A 23,044-nucleotide genomic window follows, 5' to 3' on the forward strand; every position below is an offset into this window, starting at 1 on the left:
ATAGTTCACCTGCTTATCATAATATTTACACAATGTAAGTCATTTCATAAGTACTACTTCAGTATTAGCCCAACACCAGGGGCGTCGCCAGACTGATTTCACTGGGGCATGTGCCCCACTGTTGATCTGCAGTGCCCCAGTAAAAAATTCCCCAATAAAAAAAAGCTTCAGAGTTTTAAGTCTACATAACATAGACAACAGCGCACATACTACTTAGTATGGTAATTGATTGCTACTGTATTCACTCCACGTAACAATAAGCACATGGCTAATTAATATGGTCATTTATTCACGTGTGGAGACTTCCGTTTAGAGAGAGAGAGGGGGGGGGGTCGCGAATCACTGCTGAGGTAGGTAACGTTAGCCAACAACAATTTGTTAATTATATTATTTTGATTTTGATTTGACTCCAACTGTAACTCTTAGATGGATATCAGAAAGTTATTGTCCCGCAGCAGAGAAGAAGCAGCAGGAATGAGAGATGTAAGTGAAGTCCTAGCTAGCTAGGCAACATCATTGTCTTTAGTTGATGCTAAGTTAGCTAACATTATTCCTTGTATCAAGACAAACATATTCATTTGCTGTACGAGCTGTCGGGGGAATTTCCAATGAAGATGAAACATCATGTTGGTTATTGTCTGCTGCTTCTGCATCAAAGATGATTTGGAGTCAGCATGTGTGAGTTGAGTGCTTCTCAAATGTTTTATCTTCAGCAAGAAAAACATTTTTCCATATCATCAAGTCGTGAGCCACATTTTTAAATCATTCAAGTTTATTTGACATAAAAATAGCACAGTAGACTTGTCTTGTTAATCGCTGTGACTTTGACTAAAATAATCTTGTTTTGTCAGCAGAAAAATGGCTACAGCTAAAGCATCTGCTTCTGTTTCCAGAAAAAATAGTAACATTTCTGTATTTGTTTTCAGAAAGATGGCTGAAAATATCGGGTTTTGTTGCCCCATTTAAATTCTTTTTAAATATATTTCCATGTCTGTCCTGAGTCCTCCTCCAACTTGTTAGTCGCTTTGCCTTTTGCTAAGATACTCACTAATAGTCACTAGAAAAATGGCTAAAAATATCTGGTTTTGTTGCCACAATCTGATTTTTTTCTCCCTAAACTTTTTTTCCATGCACACATGTGACTGAAAATGACCCACAATCCACTTTTATGTGAGGAGCCAGCAGTTGGGAACCACTGGTCAACTGTATAACACTTACTGTAATATTTCCATGTCTGTCCAGAGTGATTGACCACTTTGCAAAAATGAAAAGTGTACTTCTCAGAAAATGATTCTCTGAACAGACACACAACAGTTGTGCATTTATTTGACTACTGTGGCTTTATTGTTTTGTGTGTATTTGATAGTTTTGTGTATCTGAAATAGGATTAGCCACATTGCCAGAAATGGAAATTAAATCATATAAAAGAACCCAGAGATGTAGGGCTGCTTTATTTTTTGTTTGACTTTTGTAGATGTTAAATTTGCAGATGATTACTGCAATAAATATTTCAAAAAGATTCATTGCTCTTCCTTTTTGCTTTTACCAGTAGCAGTTTAGAAGTCTGCAGTCAAAAAGTGCACAAGTAGGTCAAATGCATGAGTTCATTTCAGGTGGTTCATCAAAGATCCATACAACATCATCTGATATGATTTCATAGTTTAAAGCACTATTTATGTCTTTTTTATCATAAACAAGTGCTAAAAATGTTTTTGCTTGCGCGCTTTGCACGCTCACATGAATGATTGGTGCCCCAGGTGTGCCCCAGTCCAGTATTAGGTCTAGTGACGCCCCAGGTGTGCCCCAGTCCAGTATTAGGTCTAGTGACGCCCCAGGTGTGCCCCAGTCCAGTATTAGGTCTAGTGACGCCCCAGGTGTGCCCCAGTCCAGTATTAGGTCTAGTGACGCCCCAGGTGTGCCCCAGTACAGTATTAGGTCTAGTGACGCCCCAGGTGTGCCCCAGTCCAGTATTAGGTCTAGTGAGGCCCCAGGTGTGCCCCAGTCCAGTATTAGGTCTAGTGACGCCCCTGGTATGCCCCAGTAAAGTATTAGGTCTAGTGACGCCCCAGGTGTGCCCCAGTCCAGTATTAGGTCTAGTGACGCCCCAGGTGTGCCCCAGTCCAGTATTAGGTCTAGTGACACCCCAGGTGTGCCCCAGTCCAGTATTAGGTCTAGTGACGCCCCAGGTGTGCCCCAGTCCAGTATTAGGTCTAGTGACGCCCCAGGTGTGCCCCAGTCCAGTATTAGGTCTAGTGACGCCCCAGGTGTGCCCCAGTACAGTATTAGGTCTAGTGACGCCCCAGGTGTGCCCCAGTACAGTATTAGGTCTAGTGACGCCCCAGGTGTGCCCCAGTACAGTATTAGGTCTAGTGACGCCCCAGGTGTGCCCCAGTACAGTATTAGGTCTAGTGACGCCCCAGGTGTGCCCCAGTCCAGTATTAGGTCTAGTGACGCCCCAGGTGTGCCCCAGTCCAGTATTAGGTCTAGTGACGCCCCAGGTGTGCCCCAGTCCAGTATTAGGTCTAGTGACGCCCCAGGTGTGCCCCAGTCCAGTATTAGGTCTAGTGACGCCCCTGCATCTAACACTATAGTCTTGTCCTTTATTACCTACTTTTATCAATATGCTGTTCTCATTCTAAACAGAAGAGGGCGACAAATCACTGTCTAAAGGCCCTCTAAGGGCAACATTTTGCCTTGATTTTGTTTCCGATTTTGGATGCGAGTGTTGATCTGAAATTTCAAAATAAAGTTGAACTAGCCATAAAGTTAGTTTGCATTTACAAAACTGAGGTCTTTCTTGATACAATACACTCATAATTACAATTCCAGTAATAGAAAACTATAACAAAATAAGTTCAATGTTTGTCATTTAAGGCAGTGGTTCTCAAATGGGGGACTTGAAGGTATGCCAACGGGTACGTGAGACTTTTCAAAAATATTCTAAAAATAGCAACAATTCAGAAATCCTTTATAAATATATTTATTGAATATCATACAATGTTTATTTATATAGCCCCAAATCACAAATGTCTCAAAGGACTGCACAAATCATTACGACTACAACATCCTCGGAAGAACCCACAAAAGGGTAAGGAAAACTCACACCCAGTGGGCAGGGAGAATTCACATCCAGTGGGACGCCAGTGACAATGCTGACTATGAGAAACCTTGGAGAGGACCTCAGATGTGGGCAACCCCCCCCCCCCCCTCTAGGGGACCGAAAGCAACGGATGTGGAGCGGGTCTAACATGATACTGTGAAAGTTCAATCCATAGTGGCTCCAACACAGCCGCGAGAGTTCAGTTCAAAGCGGATCCAAGACAGCAGCGAGAGTCCCATCCACAGGAAACCATCTCAAGCGGAGGCGGATCAGCAGCGTAGAGATGTCCCCAACCCATACACAGGCGAGCGGCCCATCCTGGGTCCCGACTCTGGACAGCCAGTACTTCATCCATGGTCATCAGACCGGACCCCCTCCACAAGGGAGGGGGGGACAGAGGTGAAAAATGAAAGGAAGCGGCAGATCAACTGGTCTAAAAAGGGAGTCTATTTAAAGGCTAGAGTATACAGATGAGTTTTAAGGTGAGACTTAAATGCTTCTACTGAGGTGGCATCTCGAACTGTTACCGGGAGGGCATTCCAGAGTACTGGAGCCCGAAATGAAAACGCTCTATAGCCCGCAGACATTTTTTGGGCTCTAGGAATCACTAATAAGCCGGAGTCTTTTGAAGGCAGATTTCTTGCCGGGACATATGGTACAATACAATCGGCAAGATAGGATGGAGCTAGACCGTGTAGTATTTCATACGTAAGTAGTAAAACCTTAAAGTCACATCTTAAGTGCACAGGAAGCCAGTGCAGGTGAGCCAGTATAGGTATATATGTATGTATATATGTATATAAAGGTATATACAGTATAGGTATATATGTATGTATATATGTATATAAAGGTATATACAGTATAGGTATATATGTATGTATATATGTATATAAAGGTATATACAGTATAGGTATATATGTATGTATATATGTATATAAAGGTATATACAGTATAGGTATATATGTATGTATATATGTATATAAAGGTATATACAGTATATATGTATGTATATATGTATATAAAGGTATATACAGTATAGGTATATATGTATGTATATATGTATATAAAGGTATATACAGTATGGGTATATATGTATGTATATATGTATATAAAGGTATATACAGTATGGGTATATATGTATGTATATAAAGGTATATACAGTATAGGTATATATGCATGTATATATGTATATAAAGGTATATACAGTATAGGTATATATGTATGTATATATGTATATAAATGTATATACAGTATATATGTATGTATATATGTATATAAAGGTATATACAGTATAGGTATATATGTATGTATATATGTATATAAAGGTATATACAGTATGGGTATATATGTATGTATATATGTATATAAAGGTATATACAGTATGGGTATATATGTATGTATATAAAGGTATATACAGTATAGGTATATATGTATGTATATAAAGGTATATACAGTATAGGTATATATGTATGTATATATGTATATAAAGGTATATACAGTATATATGTATGTATATATGTATATAAAGGTATATACAGTATAGGTATATATGTATGTATATATGTATATAAAGGTATATACAGTATAGGTATATATGTATGTATATAAAGGTATATACAGTATGGGTATATATGTATGTATATAAAGGTATATACAGTATAGGTATATATGTATGTATATATGTATATAAAGGTATATACAGTACAGGTATATATGTATGTATATATGTATATAAAGGTATATACAGTATAGGTATATATGTATGTATATATGTATATAAAGGTATATACAGTATGGGTATATATGTATGTATATAAAGGTATATACAGTATAGGTATATATGTATGTATATATGTATATAAAGGTATATACAGTACAGGTATATATGTATATAAAGGTATATACAGTATAGGTATATATGTATGTATATAAAGGTATATACAGTATAGGTATATATGTATGTATATATGTATATAAAGGTATATACAGTATAGGTATATATGTATGTATATATGTATATAAAGGTATATACAGTATAGGTATATATGTATGTGTATAAAGGTATATACAGTATAGGTATATATGTATGTATATATGTATATAAAGGTATATACAGTATGGGTATATATGTATGTATATATGTATATAAAGGTATATACAGTACAGGTATATATGTATGTATATATGTATATAAAGGTATATACAGTATAGGTATATATGTATGTATATAAAGGTATATACAGTATAGGTATATATGTATGTATATATGTATATAAAGGTATATACAGTATATGTATATATGTATGTATATATGTATATAAAGGTATATACAGTATAGGTATATATGTATGTATATATGTATATAAAGGTATATACAGTATGGGTATATAGGTATATATGTATGTATATAAAGGTATATACAGTATAGGTATATATGTATGTATATATGTATATAAAGGTATATACAGTATAGGTATATATGTATGTATATATGTATATAAAGGTATATACAGTATAGGTATATATGTATGTATATATGTATATAAAGGTATATGCAGTATGGGTATATATGTATGTATATATGTATATAAAGGTATATACAGTATAGGTATATATGTATGTATATATGTATATAAAGGTATATACAGTATAGGTATATATGTATGTATATATGTATATAAAGGTATATACAGTATAGGTATATATGTATGTATATATGTATATAAAGGTATATACAGTATGGGTATATATGTATGTATATATGTATATAAAGGTATATACAGTATATATGTATGTATATATGTATATAAAGGTATATACAGTATAGGTATATATGTATGTATATATGTATATACAGTATGGCTATATATGTATGTATATATGTATATAAAGGTATATACAGTATGGGTATATATGTATGTATATAAAGGTATATACAGTATAGGTATATATGTATGTATATATGTATATAAAGGTATATACAGTATAGGTATATATGTATGTATATATGTATATAAAGGTATATACAGTATATATGTATGTATATATGTATATAAAGGTATATACAGTATAGGTATATATGTATGTATATATGTATATAAAGGTATATACAGTGTAGGTATATATGTGTGTATATAAAGGTATATACAGTATGGGTATATATGTATGTGTATAAAGGTATATACAGTATAGGTACGTATATATGTATGTATATATGTATATAAAGGTATATACAGTACAGGTATATATGTATGTATATATGTATATAAAGGTATATACAGTATAGGTATATGTATGTATATAAAGGTATATACAGTATAGGTATATATGTATGTATATATGTATATAAAGGTATATACAGTATGGGTATATATGTATGTATATATGTATATAAAGGTATATACAGTATAGGTATATATGTATGTATATATGTATATAAAGGTATATACAGTACAGGTATATATGTATGTATATATGTATATAAAGGTATATACAGTATAGGTATATATGTATGTATATAAAGGTATATACAGTATAGGTATATATGTATGTATATATGTATATAAAGGTATATACAGTATAGGTATATATGTATGTATATATGTATATAAAGGTATATACAGTATAGGTATATATGTATGTGTATAAAGGTATATACAGTATAGGTATATATGTATGTATATACTGTATGTATATAAAGGTATATACAGTATGGGTATATATGTATGTATATATGTATATAAAGGTATATACAGTATAGGTATATATGTATGTATATATGTATATAAAGGTATATACAGTACAGGTATATATGTATGTATATATGTATATAAAGGTATATACAGTATAGGTATATATGTATGTATATAAAGGTATATACAGTATAGGTATATATGTATGTATATATGTATATAAAGGTATATACAGCATAGGTATATATGTATGTATATATGTATATAAAGGTATATACAGTATAGGTATATATGTATGTATATATGTATATAAAGGTATATACAGTATGGGTATATATGTATGTATATATGTATATAAAGGTATATACAGTATAGGTATATATGTATGTATATATGTATATAAAGGTATATACAGTATAGGTATATATGTATGTATATAAAGGTATATACAGTACAGGTATATATGTATGTATATATGTATATAAAGGTATATACAGTATAGGTATATATGTATGTATATAAAGGTATATACAGTATAGGTATATATGTATGTATATAAAGGTATATACAGTATAGGTATATATGTATGTATATATGTATATAAAGGTATATACAGTATAGGTATATATGTATGTATATATGTATATAAAGGTATATACAGTATAGGTATATATGTATGTATATAAAGGTATATACAGTATAGGTATATATGTATGTATATATGTATATAAAGGTATATACAGTATAGGTATATATGTATGTATATACGTATATAAAGGTATATACAGTATAGGTATATATGTATGTATATAAAGGTATATACAGTATAGGTATATATGTATGTATATATGTATATAAAGGTATATACAGTATAGGTATATATGTATGTATATATGTATATAAAGGTATATACAGTATAGGTATATATGTATGTATATATGTATATAAAGGTATATACAGTATGGGTATATATGTATGTATATATGTATATAAAGGTATATACAGTATAGGTATATATGTATGTATATATGTATATAAAGGTATATACAGTATAGGTATATATGTATGTATATAAAGGTATATACAGTACAGGTATATATGTATGTATATATGTATATAAAGGTATATACAGTATAGGTATATATGTATGTATATAAAGGTATATACAGTATAGGTATATATGTATGTATATAAAGGTATATACAGTATAGGTATATATGTATGTATATATGTATATAAAGGTATATACAGTATAGGTATATATGTATGTATATAAAGGTATATACAGTATAGGTATATATGTATGTATATATGTATATAAAGGTATATACAGTACAGGTATAGATGTATGTATATATGTATATAAAGGTATATACAGTATAGGTATATATGTATGTATATACGTATATAAAGGTATATACAGTATAGGTATATATGTATGTATATAAAGGTATATACAGTATAGGTATATATGTATGTATATATGTATATAAAGGTATATACAGTACAGGTACATATGTATGTATATATGTATATAAAGGTATATACAGTATAGGTATATATGTATATAAAGGTATATACAGTACAGGTATATATGTATGTATATAAAGGTATATACAGTATAGGTATATATGTATGTATATAAAGGTATATACAGTATGGGTATATATGTATGTATATATGTATATAAAGGTATATACAGTATAGGTATATATGTATGTATATATGTATATAAAGGTATATACAGTATAGGTATATATGTATGTATATATGTATATAAAGGTATATACAGTATAGGTATATATGTATGTATATATGTATATAAAGGTATATACAGTATAGGTATATATGTATGTATATATGTATATAAAGGTATATACAGTATAGGTATATATGTATGTATATATGTATATAAAGGTATATACAGTATAGGTATATATGTATGTATATACGTATATAAAGGTGTATACAGTATAGGTATATATGTATGTATATATGTATATAAGGGTATATACAGTATAGGTATATATGTATGTATATATGTATATAAAGGTATATACAGTATAGGTATATATGTATATAAAGGTATATACAGTACAGGTATATATGTATGTATATATGTATATAAAGGTATATACAGTACAGGTATATATGTATGTATATAAAGGTATATACAGTATAGGTATATATGTATATAAAGGTATATACAGTACAGGTATATATGTATGTATATATGTATATACAGGTATATACAGTATAGGTATATATGTATGTATATATGTATATAAAGGTATATACAGTATAGGTATATATGTATGTATGTATGTATATAAAGGTATATACAGTATAGGTATATATGTATGTATATATGTATATAAAGGTATATACAGTATAGGTATATATGTATGTATATATGTATATAAAGGTATATACAGTATAGGTATATATGTATGTATATATGTATATAAAGGTATATACACTACAGGTATATATGTATGTATATATGTATATAAAGGTATATACAGTACAGGTATATATGTATGTATATATGTATATAAAGGTATATACAGTATAGGTATATATGTATGTATATATGTATATAAAGGTATATACAGTATAGGTATATATGTATGTATATATGTATATAAAGGTATATACACTACAGGTATATATGTATGTATATATGTATATAAAGGTATATACAGTACAGGTATATATGTATGTATATATGTATATAAAGGTATATACAGTATAGGTATATATGTATGTATATATGTATATAAAGGTATATACAGTATGGGTATATATGTATGTATATATGTATATAAAGGTATATACAGTATAGGTATATATGTATGTATATATGTATATAAAGGTATATACAGTATAGGTATATATGTATGTATATAAAGGTATATACAGTACAGGTATATATGTATGTATATATGTATATAAAGGTATATACAGTATAGGTATATATGTATGTATATAAAGGTATATACAGTATAGGTATATATGTATGTATATAAAGGTATATACAGTATAGGTATATATGTATGTATATATGTATATAAAGGTATATACAGTATAGGTATATATGTATGTATATAAAGGTATATACAGTATAGGTATATATGTATGTATATATGTATATAAAGGTATATACAGTACAGGTATAGATGTATGTATATATGTATATAAAGGTATATACAGTATAGGTATATATGTATGTATATACGTATATAAAGGTATATACAGTATAGGTATATATGTATGTATATAAAGGTATATACAGTATAGGTATATATGTATGTATATATGTATATAAAGGTATATACAGTATAGGTATATATGTATGTATATATGTATATAAAGGTATATACAGTATAGGTATATATGTATGTATATATGTATATAAAGGTATATACAGTATGGGTATATATGTATGTATATATGTATATAAAGGTATATACAGTATAGGTATATATGTATGTATATATGTATATAAAGGTATATACAGTATAGGTATATATGTATGTATATAAAGGTATATACAGTACAGGTATATATGTATGTATATATGTATATAAAGGTATATACAGTATAGGTATATATGTATGTATATAAAGGTATATACAGTATAGGTATATATGTATGTATATATGTATATAAAGGTATATACAGTATAGGTATATATGTATGTATATAAAGGTATATACAGTATAGGTATATATGTATGTATATATGTATATAAAGGTATATACAGTACAGGTATAGATGTATGTATATATGTATATAAAGGTATATACAGTATAGGTATATATGTATGTATATACGTATATAAAGGTATATACAGTATAGGTATATATGTATGTATATAAAGGTATATACAGTATAGGTATATATGTATGTATATATGTATATAAAGGTATATACAGTACAGGTACATATGTATGTATATATGTATATAAAGGTATATACAGTATAGGTATATATGTATATAAAGGTATATACAGTACAGGTATATATGTATGTATATAAAGGTATATACAGTATAGGTATATATGTATGTATATAAAGGTATATACAGTATGGGTATATATGTATGTATATATGTATATAAAGGTATATACAGTATAGGTATATATGTATGTATATATGTATATAAAGGTATATACAGTATAGGTATATATGTATGTATATATGTATATAAAGGTATATACAGTATAGGTATATATGTATGTATATATGTATATAAAGGTATATACAGTATAGGTATATATGTATGTATATATGTATATAAAGGTATATACAGTATAGGTATATATGTATGTATATATGTATATAAAGGTATATACAGTATAGGTATATATGTATGTATATACATATATAAAGGTGTATACAGTATAGGTATATATGTATGTATATATGTATATAAAGGTATATACAGTATAGGTATATATGTATGTATATATGTATATAAAGGTATATACAGTATAGGTATATATGTATATAAAGGTATATACAGTACAGGTATATATGTATGTATATATGTATATAAAGGTATATACAGTACAGGTATATATGTATGTATATAAAGGTATATACAGTATAGGTATATATGTATATAAAGGTATATACAGTACAGGTATATATGTATGTATATATGTATATACAGGTATATACAGTATAGGTATATATGTATGTATATATGTATATAAAGGTATATACAGTATAGGTATATATGTATGTATGTATGTATATAAAGGTATATACAGTATAGGTATATATGTATGTATATATGTATATAAAGGTATATACAGTATAGGTATATATGTATGTATATATGTATATAAAGGTATATACAGTATAGGTATATATGTATGTATATATGTATATAAAGGTATATACACTACAGGTATATATGTATGTATATATGTATATAAAGGTATATACAGTACAGGTATATATGTATGTATATATGTATATAAAGGTATATACAGTATAGGTATATATGTATGTATATATGTATATAAAGGTATATACAGTATAGGTATATATGTATGTATATATGTATATAAAGGTATATACAGTACAGGTATACATGTATGTATATATGTATATAAAGGTATATACAGTATAGGTATATATGTATGTATATATGTATATAAAGGTATATACAGTACAGGTATACATGTATGTATATATGTATATAAAGGTATATACAGTACAGGCGTAATGTGATCAAACTTTCTTGTTCTTGTCAAAAGTCTAGCAGCCGCATTTTGTACCAACTGTAATCTTTTAATGCTAGACATGGGGAGACCCCAAAATAATACGTTACAGTAATCGAGGCGAGACGTAACAAACGCATGGATAATGATCTCAGCGTCTTTAGTGGACAAAATGGAGCGAATTTTAGCGATATTGCGGAGATGAAAGAAGGCCGTTTTAGTAACGCTTTTAATGTGTGCCTCAAAGGAGAGAGTTGGGTGGAAGATAATACCCAGATTCTTTACCGTGTCGCCTTGTTTAATTGTTTGGTTGTCAAATGTTAGAGTTGTATTATTAAATAGAGTTCGGTGTCTAGCAGGACCGATAATCAGCATTTCCGTTTTTTTGGCGTTGAGTTGCAAAAAGTTAGCGGACAGCCATTGTTTAATTTCATTAAGACACGCCTCCAGCTGACTACAATCCGGCGTGTTGGTCAGCTTTAGGGGCATGTAGAGTTGGGTGTCATCAGCATAACAGTGAAAGCTAACACCGTATGATGTCACCTAGCGGCAGCATGTAGATGCTGAAGAGTGCAGGGCCAAGGACCGAACCCTGGGGAACTCCACACGTTACCTTAACGTAGTCCGAGGTCACATTGTTATGGGAGACACACTGCATCCTATCAGTAAGATAAGAGTTAAACCAAGACAGGGCTAAGTCTGACATACCAATTCGTGTTTTGATACGTTCTAATAAAATATTATGATCGACGGTATGGAAAGCAGCGCTAAGATGGAGGAGCAGCAACATAGATGACGCATCAGAATCCATCGTTAGCAATAGATCATTAGTCATTTTTGCGAGGGCTGTCTCCGTGGAGTGATTTGCCCTGAAACCGGATTGAAAGGTTTCACATAGATTGTTAGACACTAAGTGTCAAGAAAGACCACAACAAATGAACAATATTTTGCACTGTTATCTCTTTTTTCCAACCAAAAATGCTTTGCTGTGATGAGGGGGTACTTGACTTAAAAAAATGTTGACAAGGGATTCATCACTGAAAAAAAAGGTTGAGAACCACTTACTTATTTTAACATGCTTTACTCATTATGACCACAGGGGGGCGACAATTTACCGTTTTTTAGACTCTGCAGGTTTTGACAAAGGCATTGAATTGGGCTTGATTTAATTGGACTTCTCTTTTCAGAATGCAAGTGCTGCTGCAATATTTGTTGTGCTGATCTTGTCTTAAACAAAGTTCTAATAATCAGGATTTTTTTTTACACTTAGAAAACATCCCAAAGAAATGGGCTAATCTAAAACAAAACAATGATCAAATAAAGGCAATAATTGAATAGATTTTTTTCTTATTTTCTCTTGACATTTTCTAAGATTTAATAGTATGTGCTTGTATATTATTAATAAATATTCAATTATGACTCCAATGGGAGAATTTGGGTTTCAAATCTATTTTATGAATGAAACATTTAGCTTGCAACAGAATAATATTAATAATCATTTCTAGGTTGCTATGATCCATCCATCCATCCATTTTCTACCGCTTATTCCCTTAGGGGTTGCGGGGGGTGCTGGTGCCTATCTCAGCTACAATCGGGCGGAAGGCGGAGTACACCCCGGACAAGTCGCCACCTCATCGCAGGTCCAACACGGATAGACAATAAAAAAAAAATCCAAATGTAATCTCTTCTCCAGTAAATTGGGACATCTCCATGAATGTCTCCCAACCAACCTCTTATCTCCTCCCAAAATAAATGTACAGTGTCCCATTCCAAAAATGAATGACTCCCATTTTCAATAGTATTACATATGAAACATTTTTCAACCATAATGTTATTTTTAATATGAATAATGTAAAGTAGGTCTGGCGTACATCACAGGTCTCAAACTCAAGGGCCGCCACAATAGTCTGTGTCAATAAAGTATACTCATTCTTTTCATTTTGAAAGGAAAACATGCAGTTGCATATATTTTAAAGTTTTGTAGTATCTAATAACATACATGTAATATACAATGTATTAAACTTTTTAAAAATACTTAAAAATCTACTTCACCTATATTAACAATAACGATGGTTATAGAATTGTACCGTAAAAAACAGTGATGATATAAAAAAACAGGATTTTTTTTATAATGGTGTATGTAAAAAAATATACAATAAAACACATACACAATCGTGTATTATTATAATGAGGTGAGTCATTATAATAATTATTCATTTATATTCCAATATGATACACCAACCTCGTCAGGTCCGTTGTGTCCTGAGCAAGACACTTCACCCTTGCTCCTGATGGGTGCTGGTCGGCGCCTTGCATGGCAGCTCCCTCCATCAGTGTGTGAATGTGTGTGTGAATGGGTAAATGTGGAAGTAGTGTCAAAGCGCTTTGAGTACCTTGAAGGTAGAAAAGCGCTATACAAGTACAACTCATTTATTATTTATTTATATGCAAAGGCCCTTTCAAGGCACTCCTACTCCGCTACAGCAGGTGGCGTTATGCACATAATAACGTTGGTGGCGACGCGCCACCAAACGAAGAAGAACTAAAGCAAAACAAACGTTTACTGTAAAAAACAGTGACGATGTAAAAATAAACAGGATTTTTTTTTACGTTGTACGTAAAAATATACAATAAAAAATGTAACCAATCGTGTATTATTATAATAAGGTGAGTTGTTATTCATTTATACTCGAATATGATTCCGTTACAAGGGCAGTCCTACTCCGCTACAGCAGGTGGCGTTATGCACATAATAACGTTGGTGGCGACGCGCCAACAAACGAAGAAGAACTAAAGCAAAACAAACGTTTACTGTAAAAAAAAAAAGAGGATTTTTTTTTTTTTTTTTACGGTGTGGGTAAAATATACAATAAAACAAATACACAATCATGTATTCATGAGGTGAGTGCTGGTTGGGACGCACCACAAAACGAAAAAGAATGAAGAAGAATGACAAAAAAAAAACATTTCCGGCGGAAGTAGCCGGTCAGCTGCGTCGCATTTCCTGTCCGCTTCCTGCTTGTGTCAAGTGATCTTTTGGCCGATCGTTCGTGTGTCAAGTGATTATTCTCGCGGTGTCAAGTGATTATTCCTGCGTTGGCGTCACACTTCAAGCAGTCTTTGTCAGGCAGAAGAAGGAATAAGTGTCGGCGTCCTACTTCCCGCTTCAAGCAGTCTTTGTCAGGCCTAAGAAGGAATAATTGTCGGCGTCCTACTATCCAAAGCAGTCTTTGTAAGGCATAAGAAGGAATAATTGTCTGCGTCCTACTATCCAAAGCAGTCTTTGTAAGGCCTAAGAAGGAATAATTGTCTGCGTCCTACTATCCAAAGCAGTCTTTGTAAGGCCTAAGAAGGAATAATTGTCTGCGTCCTACTATCCAAAGCAGTGTTTGTCAGGCCTAAGAAGGAATAATTGTCTGCGTCCCACTTCAAGCAGTGTTTGTCAGGCCTAAGAAGGAATAATTGTCTGCGTCCTACTATCCAAAGCAGTCTTTGTAAGGCCTAAGAAGGAATAATTGTCTGCGTCCTACTATCCAAAGCAGTCTTTGTAAGGCCTAAGAAGGAATAATTGTCAGTGTCCCACTTCAAGCAGTGTTTGTCAGGCCTAAGAAGGAATAAGAGTGTTTCCCAGAGCACCATGAACACAGAGAAGGACTTCTCGCCGCTGACGGCCAACATCGTGCGGGCGCTGAACGACAAGCTGTACGAGAAGAGGAAAGTGGCGGCCCTGGAGATCGAGAAGCTGGTGCGTGAGTTGGTGGCCCAGAACAACTGCACACAGATCCGCCACGTCATCCAGATCCTGGCTGTGGAGTTCGCGCTGTCCCAGCACCCGCACAGCCGCAAAGGAGGTCTGATCGGCCTGGCCGCCTGCTCCATCGCGCTGGGCAAAGACTCGGGTTCGTACCTGAAGGAGCTGATGGAGCCCGTGCTGACCTGCTTCAACGACTCGGACAGTCGCCTGCGTTACTACGCCTGCGAGGCTCTGTACAACATCGTCAAGGTGGCCAGAGGAGCCGTGCTGCCCCACTTCAACCTGCTCTTTGACGGCCTCAGCAAGCTGGCCGCAGACCCAGACCCCAACGTCAAGAGCGGCTCGGAACTTTTAGACCGACTCCTGAAGGACATCGTGACGGAAAGCAACAAGTTCGACCTGGTGGCCTTCGTCCCCCTGCTGAGAGAGCGCATCTACTCCAACAACCAGTACGCCCGGCAGTTCATCATCTCCTGGATTCATGTGCTGGAGTCGGTGCCCGACATCAACCTGCTGGACTACCTCCCAGAGATCCTCGACGGCCTCTTCCAGATCCTGGGGGACAACAGCAAGGAGATCCGCAGGACGTGCGAGGTGGTCCTGGGCGAGTTCCTGAAGGAGATCAAGAAGACGCCGTCCAGCGTGAAGTTCGCCGAGATGGCCAACATCCTGGTCATCCACTGCCAGGTGGCGGACGACGCCAAGCTCACCAACGACCTCATCCAGCTGACGGCCATGACCTGGATGAGGGAGTTCATCCAGCTGGCGGGCCGGGTGGTGCTGCCGTACTCTTCGGGGATCCTCACCGCCGTGCTTCCTTGCCTCTCGTACGACGACAGGAAGAAGAACACCAAAGAAGCGGCCAGCGCCTGCAACCACGGCCTGATGAAACTGGTCACGCCCGAGGATGACGAGGAGCAGGAGGAGAAGGAGTCTTTGTCCAAAGAAGACAGCCCCGTCAAGGCGGAGCCAGACAGCGGCGACAGCGCCTCCCAGGATGTGGTGGCTTTCAGCAACATCAGCTTCTTCGCTCCGGCGAGCACCGACAGGTCCCAGGTGACTCTGGACCTGGACGGCATCGTGCAGGTGTTGGACCGCCACCTGCGCGACTCCTCCACCGGCATGATGACCCGCATCGCCGTGCTCAAGTGGCTCTACCACCTTTACATCAAGACGCCACGCAAGATGTTCCGCCACACCGACAGCCTGTTCCCCATGCTGCTCAAGACCCTCTCGGACGAGTCGGACGAGGTGATACTGAAAGACCTGGAAGTGTTGGCCGAGATCGCTTCCTCTCCGGCCGGACAGGCGGATCCGGCGCTGACCTGCGACGGCCTGGAGCTGAAGGTGCCGGCCGGGAGCAAGCCCGGCGCCAAAACGGGAGAATCGTCCCCGTCCACCCCGAGCATGAACTCCTACTTCTACAAGTTCATGATCAACCTCCTGAAACGCTTCAGCTCCGAGAGGAAGCTGCTGGAGAGCAGGGGAGCGTTCATCATCCGCCAGCTCTGCCTGCTCCTCCACGCCGAGAACATCTTCCACTCCATGGCGGACATCCTGCTCAAGGAGGAGGACCTGAAGTTCGCGTCCACCATGGTGCAAACGCTCAACACCATCCTGCTCACGTCCGCCGAGCTCTTCCAGCTGCGCAACCAGCTGAAGGACCTGCGCACGGCGGAGAGCGGCGCGCTCTTCTGCTGCCTGTACCGCTCCTGGTGCCACAACCCCGTCGCCACCGTGTCACTCTGCTTCCTCACGCAGAACTACCGCCACGCCTACGCCCTCATCCAGAGGTTTGGCGACCTGGAGGTGACGGTGGACTTCCTGGTGGAGGTGGACAAGCTGGTGCAGCTCATCGAGAGTCCCATCTTCACCTACCTGCGCCTGCAGATGCTGGACGTGGAGAACAACCCCTACCTGATCAAGGCCCTCTACGGCCTCCTCATGCTGCTGCCTCAGAGCCAGGCCTTCCAGCTGCTCTCGCACCGCCTGCAGTGCGTGCCCAACCCCGAGCTCATGAGGACGGTGGGCGGGTCCCAGCACGCGGACGCCGGGCGGGCCTCGCAGGCTCACGTGGATTACGACCAGCTGCTGCTGCACTTCCACTGCGTGCAGAGCAAACACCTGGAGGTGCGCCACCAGCGCTCCGGACGGGCGTCCGAGCTGCCCGACAGGAAGCTGATGTGAGGCAGGAAGCAGAAAGTGTGGACAACCGTGGAGCTTACACTGGAATGAGGAGTCTTTCACATTTCAGCACTAACTTCATTCATTTGACAAAGTCAAAGATATTGCTCCATCATCTTGAGGATGCTGATCATGTGACTTGCAGTCAGGCGCTGTTGGATGCAGCCAAGTGATGGCGGATGTTGTTGTCTTGGCAGAGGGCTGCAGTGTTTGTATCTAATATGTTGGATGCAGCCAAGTGATGGCTGATGTTGTTGTCTTGGCAGAGGGCTGCAGTGTTTGTATCTAATATGTTGGATGCAGCCAAGTGATGGCTGATGTTGTTGTCTTGGCAGAGGGCTGCAGTGTTTGTATCTAATATGTTGGATGCAGCCAAGTGATGGCTGATGTTGTTGTCTTGGCAGAGGGCTGCAGTGTTTGTATCTAATATGTTGGATGCAGCCAAGTGATGGCTGATGTTGTTGTCTTGGCAGAGGGCTGCAGTGTTTGTATCTAATATGTTGGATGCAGCCAAGTGATGGCTGATGTTGTTGTCTTGGCAGAGGGCTGCAGTGTTTGTATCTAATATGTTGGATGCAGCCAAGTGATGGCTGATGTTGTTGTCTTGGCAGAGGGCTGCAGTGTTTGTATCTAATATGTTGGATGCAGCCAAGTGATGGCTGATGTTGTTGTCTTGGCAGAGGGCTGCAGTGTTTGTATCTAATATGTTGGATGCAGCCAAGTGATGGCTGATGTTGTTGTCTTGGCAGAGGGCTGCAGTGTTTGTATCTAATATGTTGGATGCAGCCAAGTGATGGCTGATGTTGTTGTATTGGCAGAGGGCTGCAGTGTTTGTATCTAATATGTTGGATGCAGCCAAGTGATGGCGGATGTTGTTGTCTTGGCAGAGGGCTGCAGTGTTTGTATCTAATATGTTGGATGCAGCCAAGTGATGGTTGATGTTGTTGTCTTGGCAGAGGGCTGCAGTGTTTGTATCTAATATGTTGGATGCAGCCAAGTGATGGCTGATGTTGTTGTATTGGCAGAGGGCTGCAGTGTTTGTATCTAATATGTTGGATGCAGCCAAGTGATGGCTGATGTTGTTGTATTGGCAGAGGGCTGCAGTGTTTGTATCTAATATGTTGGATGCAGCCAAGTGATGGCTGATGTTGTTGTATTGGCAGAGGGCTGCAGTGTTTGTATCTAATATGTTGGATGCAGCCAAGTGATGGCTGATGTTGTTGTATTGGCAGAGGGCTGCAGTGTCATATGCGGCGCATGTTGCATAGCTTTGACTCATCCTGACTTTTTAAAGCTCTGCTGTGCTTTTTGTTGTTGTTGTTGTTGTTGTTGTTGTTGTTGTTCCACCTCTTTTTCTCGCTAATGAAGCCCTCCCACATGTTGCTTTTACCTCCAATAAAGTGGACGTTGCTCACATGCTGGCTTCTTCTTCAAACCACTTGCAAATAAAGGACTGGTAGAGCGAGTTCCCCTCCAAAAAGGAACACTTTCATTATTTATTCTGCCCCAGAGGAAACATAATTGCTTCTTTTAGGTGTTGCCAGACATGACTATTATTGTAGTGTACAACCTTTTCCCACTCTGTTGAAATCATTTAAAAAATCTCTCCATTTACGATGATTTGATCCCATTGTGTGCATGAACATGAACAAAAACAACCAGGATTCTTCCTGCTTGTGTGCATGAACATGAACAAAAACAACCAGGATTCTTCCTGCTTGTGTGCATGAACATGAACAAAAACAACCAGGATTCTTCCTGCTTGTGTGCATGAACATGAACAAAAACAACCAGGATTCTTCCTGCTTGTGTGCATGAACATGAACAAAAACAACCAGGATTGCTCCTGCTTTTGTGCATGAACATGAACAAAAACAACCAGGATTCTTCCTGCTTGTGTGCATGAACATGAACAAAAACAACCAGGATTCTTCCTGCTTGTGTGCATGAACATGAACGAAAACAACCAGGATTCCTCCTGCTTGTGTGCATGAACATGAACAAAAACAACCAGGATTCTTCCTGCTTGTGTGCATGAACATGAACGAAAACAACCAGGATTCTTCCTGCTTGTGTGCATGAACATGAACAAAAACAACCAGGATTCTTCCTGATCGTGTGCATGAACATGAACGAAAACAACCAGGATTCCTCCTGCTTGTGTGCATGAACATGAACAAAAACAACCAGGATTGCTCGTGCTTTTGTGCATGAACATGAACAAAAACAACCAGGATTCCTCCTGCTTGTGTGCATGAACATGAACAAAAACAACCAGGATTCCTCCTGCTTGTGTGCATGAACATGAACAAAAACAACCAGGATTCCTCCTGCTTGTGTGCATGAACATGAACAAAAACAACCAGGATTCCTCCTGCTTGTGTGCATGAACATGAACAAAAACAACCAGGATTCTTCCTGCTTGTGTGCATGAACATGAACGAAAACAACCAGGATTCCTCCTGCTTGTGTGCATGAACATGAACAAAAACAACCAGGATTCTTCCTGCTTGTGTGCATGAACATGAACAAAAACAACCAGGATTCTTCCTGCTTGTGTGCATGAACATGAACAAAAACAACCAGGATTCTTCCTGCTTGTGTGCATGAACATGAACAAAAACAACCAGGATTGCTCCTGCTTTTGTGCATGAACATGAACAAAAACAACCAGGATTCTTCCTGCTTGTGTGCATGAACATGAACAAAAACAACCAGGATTCTTCCTGCTTGTGTGCATGAACATGAACGAAAACAACCAGGATTCCTCCTGCTTGTGTGCATGAACATGAACAAAAACAACCAGGATTCTTCCTGCTTGTGTGCATGAACATGAACGAAAACAACCAGGATTCTTCCTGCTTGTGTGCATGAACATGAACAAAAACAACCAGGATTCTTCCTGATCGTGTGCATGAACATGAACGAAAACAACCAGGATTCCTCCTGCTTGTGTGCATGAACATGAACAAAAACAACCAGGATTGCTCGTGCTTTTGTGCATGAACATGAACAAAAACAACCAGGATTCCTCCTGCTTGTGTGCATGAACATGAACAAAAACAACCAGGATTCCTCCTGCTTGTGTGCATGAACATGAACAAAAACAACCAGGATTCCTCCTGCTTGTGTGCATTGTCCCACCTTCTAGTCACTGATAGATTGGTTTTCAACATTGCTTCTATCTTTTAGAGGTCAAAGTGCAGCATGATGTCAGACTGTCACCAGACTTCCTTCACTTGGGTAAGTCAACTGTCTGTGTTGATGTTTTCATTTAATGAAGAGGAATTGAAAAAAACTATGGAGGTTAATTTGTGTCTTTATTGAAAAAGCTTTTTTTTTTATACTGAATTTTTTTTGCATTTTAATTTTTCAAATTATGCTGACAATTTCATTGAAAAAAATCAATGTTTTAAAATTTCAGTGTAAAACAAAAAATCCAGGGCAAATTTTCATACACTAAACTTTAATATACTGATTTTTTCTTACACTGAATATTTATACACTGAATTTATTTTCAATGAAAATGTCAGCGTAATTCACAAAATGCACAAAATTCAAGGGCAAAAAATTCACTGTGTAAAAAAAAAAAAGCTTGAATAATTAGGACAAAAATGTACCTCCATAAAAACTTCAAATAAATGGTTTATCTTCATTTTATTTTGAAACATAGTCCTGACCCCCAAAAACTACAGTCAAAAATAAATACCCGGATTAAAAGAAGAACAGTTTTATTTCAATTTCATGTTTTGTATAGCAAAAACGAAAAAGTCCAGTTTGCAGAAACAAAAACACAATTTTATTCATAAACCAGAAACCAGAACTAGAAGTTGCTGTTTAAAGACCAGACTGCGGACTGACTGGAGGGAAAAGTCAAGTCCTGTCTTCAAAATATCCATTAATATGTCTTTCTACTTAAACAAAGTTATGTTGTGTTTCTGCTTAGTTATGTGGTGTTTCTACTTAAATTTATGTTGTGTTTCTACTTAAATTTATGTTGTGTTTCTACTTAAATTCATGTTGTTTATCTACTTAAAGTTATGTTGTGTTTCTACTTAAAGTTATGTTGTTTATCTACTTAAAGTTATGTGGTGTTTCTACTTAAATTTATGTTGTGTTTCTACTTAAATTCATGTTGTTTATCTACTTAAAGTTATGTTGTGTTTCTACTTAAAGTTATGTTGTTTATCTACTTAAAGTTATGTGGTGTTTCTACTTAAATTTATGTTGTTTCTACTTAAAGTTCTGTTGTGTTTCTACTTAAAGTTATGTTGTGTTTCTACTTAAAGTTATGTTGTTTATCTACTTAAAGTTATGTGGTGTTTCTACTTAAATTTATGTTGTTTCTACTTAAAGTTATGTTGTGTTTCTACTTAAAGTTATGTTGTGTTTCTACTTAAAGTTATGTTGTGTTTCTACTTAAAGTTGTGTTTCTACTTAAATTTATGTTGCTTCTACTTAAAGTTATGTTGTGTTTCTACTTAAAGTTATGTTGTGTTTCTACTTAAAGTTATGTTGTGTTTCTACTTAAAGTTATGTTGTTTTTCTACGTAAGTTATGTTGTGTTTCTACTTAAAGTTATGTTGTGTTTCTACTTAAAGTTACGTTTTGTTTCTACTTAAAGTTATGTTGTGTTGCGTGTATTTGTTGGCTGAGTTCTTAATGTTTACTTTCAGAGGTGCACATCACAACATACAAGATGTATTTGTTGGCTGAGTTCTTAATGTTTACTTTCAGAGGTGCACATCACAACATAGAAGATGTATTTGTTGGCTGAGTTCTTAATGTTTACTTTCAGAGGTGCACATCACAACATACAAGATGTATTTGTTGGCTGAGTTCTTAATGTTTACTTTCAGAGGTGCACATCACAACATACAAGATGTATTTGTTGGCTGAGTTCTTAATGTTTACTTTCAGAGGTGCACATCACAACATACAAGATGTATTTGTTGGCTGAGTTCTTAATGTTTACTTTCAGAGGTGCACATCACAACATACAAGATGTATTTGTTGGCTGAGTTCTTAATGTTTACTTTCAGAGGTGCACATCACAACATACAAGATGTATTTGTTGGCT

General features: G+C 35.6%; 2 protein-coding genes across 2 annotated transcripts in view; both read left to right on the forward strand.

Moving 5' to 3' along the window:
- The first annotated feature begins 15,029 nt into the window (after nt 1-15,029).
- The window catches only part of trim35-13 (tripartite motif containing 35-13), a 49,767-nt gene continuing 41,752 nt past the window's right edge, over nt 15,030-23,044 (forward strand). Inside the window, exons 1-2 of the mRNA XM_061905078.1 lie at nt 15,030-15,205; nt 21,157-21,207. The gene's annotated coding sequence lies outside the window, so the exon portion shown is untranslated. The remainder of the gene's footprint in view (nt 15,206-21,156; nt 21,208-23,044) is intronic.
- Nucleotides 15,199-19,380, forward strand: vac14 (vac14 homolog (S. cerevisiae)). The gene is made up of 2 exons (XM_061905077.1): nt 15,199-15,422; nt 15,629-19,380. The coding sequence occupies exon 2, from the start codon at nt 15,664-15,666 to the stop codon at nt 17,965-17,967; it is 2,304 nt and encodes a 767-aa protein (XP_061761061.1). The 5' UTR covers nt 15,199-15,422; nt 15,629-15,663; the 3' UTR covers nt 17,968-19,380.

Source organism: Nerophis ophidion, linkage group LG07, assembly GCF_033978795.1.
Source record: "Nerophis ophidion isolate RoL-2023_Sa linkage group LG07, RoL_Noph_v1.0, whole genome shotgun sequence".
Taxonomy (NCBI): Eukaryota; Metazoa; Chordata; class Actinopteri; order Syngnathiformes; family Syngnathidae; genus Nerophis; species Nerophis ophidion.